The sequence below is a fragment of the Pocillopora verrucosa genome, chromosome 5, assembly GCF_036669915.1.
Source record: "Pocillopora verrucosa isolate sample1 chromosome 5, ASM3666991v2, whole genome shotgun sequence".
Classification (NCBI taxonomy): Eukaryota; Metazoa; Cnidaria; class Anthozoa; order Scleractinia; family Pocilloporidae; genus Pocillopora; species Pocillopora verrucosa.
In genome coordinates, this window is record NC_089316.1 from 5,498,771 (window position 1) to 5,502,736 (window position 3,966).

Here is a 3,966-nt window from a genome sequence, read left to right on the forward strand (position 1 = left end):
GTAAACAATATATTTGCCTTTCTTCTTGCTAAGGAGTTCCAAAATAGTATCAATTACTTCCTTGTCGAAATCATCAAAGCAAAACAATTTTGAGCCTTTTCGTTCTTCCCAGAGATGTTCACAAAATTTCAATGCTTCTTTTCGAAATCCTTTCTTCTGGTTTCCTTTCCCTAGATTATCATATGAGGTCTCGACACCAACAATAATATCTCGCCAAACTGGACTGTGGTTTCCTGCATCAAGTACTTTCTCCATCTTCCATGCTTCAAGAAGGAGCTGCAAGGATTTCTCATCTTCATTCAAGTATGACAGAATCACTGCTTTCTGGTATATGCTTTGCACAGTTAGTGGGTGATTTTCGAGAATCTTCATCCTTATGTTATAAGCCCTATTTGCGGGTTCAGTTGCTTTTTTATACTCCTTTCTGTGAATGTAAGCATTAGCAAGATTTCTCAGAAAGTGAGCTTCATCCCACGAACCTAAAAGGTTTAGTTCCTTCAAAAGGCTCAAGGCATCTTTGTAACACTTGGTAGCCTTTTTGTAATCTCCTAGACCCACATAAACAGTTCCAATTTGATTCTTGTAAATTGGAATGTCAAAGTGATGCTCAGATCCTGCCACTTTCTTTTGAGTCATATATGCTTTGTTGTAAAACTCAAGTGCCTTCTCAAGTAGTTTTAGACTCGAATAGCAGTTTCCAATAGCATTGTAGCACCTCGCAAGATCAGTGTGCTCCTCTGGCAGTGCCTTAAAGAATTCCAAGGATGACTTCAAACATTCAAGTGCTTTCTTAAAGTCTCCATTTCTCCAAAGGATCTCACCTTCACAATACAGATAGAGTCCTTTGGTGAGCATAAAATAATCACTAGTTTTGTTGTTGACTTTCTCCAGTGAACTGAAAGCTGTCATCAGTACCTCAAATGCTCTCTCTGTTCCATGGACATCAAGAACTTGCTTTACTTCCCGGCATTTCAACTGTGCTCGCATGAGAGAACCTAAAAATGTTACACAACAAGTCAATTATGTAATCTTATTACCACAGTTTTGCAACTTAAAAATGAAAAATATTAATTGGAGCTTATAATTTTTTAAGAGCAAAAGAATTAACAATCAGATGTTTCATTTAATAACAGTTGCAAGTGGATTCCCAAAGTGAACAATTTTCCAAAAGACTAAATTGTAGGACTTCAAGTCATTAACCCTTTACACCAATACCTTAACATCAGTATCCATATTCTCCACACTGTTCTCTATACGTTTCCTAAGGGGCTGACAAGGAGAATTTGGTCAGCAATGAAGAGCTACTTTAATTGGTGATCAGTTCATATATTCTCATGACCTTAATGATTGATTCAGGAGTGACATTGAAAGGAGAAATTAGATGTTAATCACTTTTAGGAGTTGAAGGGTTGATATGTGAGAGGATATTCAGAGCAATTTTTTAGCTAGTCTTTTAAAGCATTCATGGAATTTGAAGCTCATGGGATTTCCTTTATAGAGAAAACTAATGAGAACTATTATTTATGGCTTGCAGGCATAACTATATTATTCAGTTGAGTTTTCCATGTCAACTTTGGGTTGGTGTGATTGATGTAATAAAAGATAAACAGGAAGACTGGCCTTTGTGAAAAGAATCAATTGCTTTGTCATTAAACTCCAAAAACAAATTTTTCTGAAAACACACTCTTTTAACACTCCTACACCCCCCCCCCCCCACAAGTGACTGGCCTCTACTAAATATCTCCCTACAATTTTATCCATGAATAAACATCAAGGTCACAGGGATAAAGGAAATGATCCCCGACTAAAGAAGCTCTTGATTTTTTAACAAATTCTTTTTTTAAGAACCTTAAGAATTATACAGAGATCAGTATGGAGATATACTGATATACAGATAAGCAGATGTAGAATGATATATATATAGATGCAGATATATAGATATATGTGTATAAAGAATAAACTACAAATCACAGTTCATAAAATTTTTAAAAGAATTGATAATTGCATGACCAAAACTTCAATTATAAAGTACTGTACCTGTCTTTCCATCATCTTGGCACTTCTCAGCCCAGTTATGAAACACCTTGATTATTTTCTTCTCATTTAGCATTGCATCAAAAAGGGAAGCAATCAAAGTATTTTCATGGAATTCACCTAAAACACTGAAATAGTTTGGTTGCAAAGATATGTCAACAGTGAACTCATAGTTTCCTCTGTCTGTCTCAAATAAATGGAATGCTCTGACATAGTCTGGCTCAATGAGTTTGGCAATTTCCTTCATCCTGGACATGAAGAGTTCATAAAAGCGTGCTTTCGCCGCCAGATAGAGAGCAAGAAAGTTTTCCTGACTCTTGATACTGTCAGCATACTTCTGTAAGAGTGTGTGGATGTCATACTTCCTTTCTTTTGCTTCCTCATCAACTACAAAAATGATTCGACTGGCTGCAAGACCCTCTAACTGAGCAATAGCTTCTGACTGGTCAATACCAAGAACTTTGGCAGCTGTTGGCACAGAGAAAGGCCCATGAAACAAGGAGATTACTACTGCAGATACCTTCAAACTTTCAGTGGGAAGTGTGTCGAATGTTTCTCTCACCACCGATATCTGACCCATGTCTACTCCATCTTCCTCAAAATCGAATGGCTTCTCTGAGGCATCTTCCTCCACTTTGGATTTCTTTGGAGTGAGTGCAAGTCTTGCGATGAGTTCATCAACAGATTTCCGTCCTTGTCGCAAAATAGGATCCAGTAATTCTAGAAAAAGGGGAGATCCTTTAGTGGTATTAACAAATTTATCCATCTGGTGGGGTTGGACATCATTCATCCCCTTTGGAAAGAGGATTTTCTCCGAAAAAGATCTTTTCAGGGACTTAACTTCAAAATCTTCCACCTTTTTGGAATCTTTTAACTGAGCCCTTGATGTAAGTAAAAGTTTCAAGGGAGACCCTTTTTCTTTGGTTTCTAGAAGCTTTTCTAAAAATTGTATAAAAGCTGTTTTCAAGTTCTTTCCCTCCTTTCCTTGTCCTGCGGTAAATCGATCCACATTATCCAGCATAAACAGAACACCATGTCCCTCTCTTTTCGTCTGCAACTCTCTTATTTTCTCTTGAACTTTTGCCACAACATTCTTTAGTTCAATGTAACCAACCGGAACAGCTAGATCGAGAGAATGTAGAATGTTGTAATAAATCGCTCTCATATCCTTTGCTTCTCTAAGGTCAAAAACATGATATGTTCCACGCCATTGTGAGCAAACTTCCTTAGCAAGTCTTGTCTTTCCCAAACCAGACGACCCAAACAAGTTTAAAGCTGCAGAATCTTTTGATGCCAGTTTTCGGTTGATTTTCGTGATTTCATCGTTCCGTCCCTGCAATTTCTTCTCTGGATCAGCTTTTACTGGACGAGACGCCTTAAAATTTTTCATAGCGTCCTTAATGAGTTCTTCTCCTCTCGATTTCAAAGCAACGAAGTCTTCGATTAGTTTAAGGTTGTTTTCAGATACATACCCATTCTCTTCAAGAAGATGAAAACACTTCAGCAGATCGCAATCGTCTAGAGAGTTGAATTTCCCCCCATAATTCTGTTTAAATGACAGTACAACATGTTCTGATTCCTCTGGAGTAAAGTATGGTGATATATTTTGGAAAAGTTGTCTTAAATCTGATTTATTTTCGGTATCGACAACCGCCATTTTTGAGCGTGTTAACACACACCGCTGATCTCCATACTAGGGACGCACAAATATAAGTCACGCGATCACAGCACGCAAGCCGGAAGTACGTTGTAAACATTTAGATTAACACCATAATAATATAATAATAAATGGTTTTTAACCAGGGTGACCTCTTCGGCATAAAATGCTAATATCAATAAGGGCCCTGCAAAAAAAAAACAACAACAAAAATAAAAAATTCCTAAATACAGTCACCAACTTTAAAAGTAATTAAAAAGCTTGTGATCCACGTT

General features: G+C 37.2%; 1 protein-coding gene across 3 annotated transcripts in view; it reads right to left on the minus strand.

Moving 5' to 3' along the window:
* Positions 1-3,691, minus strand: part of LOC131770936 (uncharacterized) — a 16,069-nt gene extending 12,378 nt beyond the window's left edge. For 2 of the 3 annotated variants that reach the window (XM_066166894.1, XM_066166893.1), the window contains exons 1-2: positions 2,038-3,691; positions 1-995 (exon numbers count right to left, since the gene is read on the minus strand). The exon at positions 1-995 is cut by the window's left edge and continues 97 nt beyond it. In XM_066166894.1, coding sequence (XP_066022991.1) covers positions 1-995; positions 2,038-3,691 — 2,649 coding nt within the window. The remainder of the gene's footprint in view (positions 996-2,037) is intronic. The other variant, XM_066166896.1, reaches the window with a different exon arrangement.
* Between the last annotated feature and the right edge of the window lie 275 nt (positions 3,692-3,966).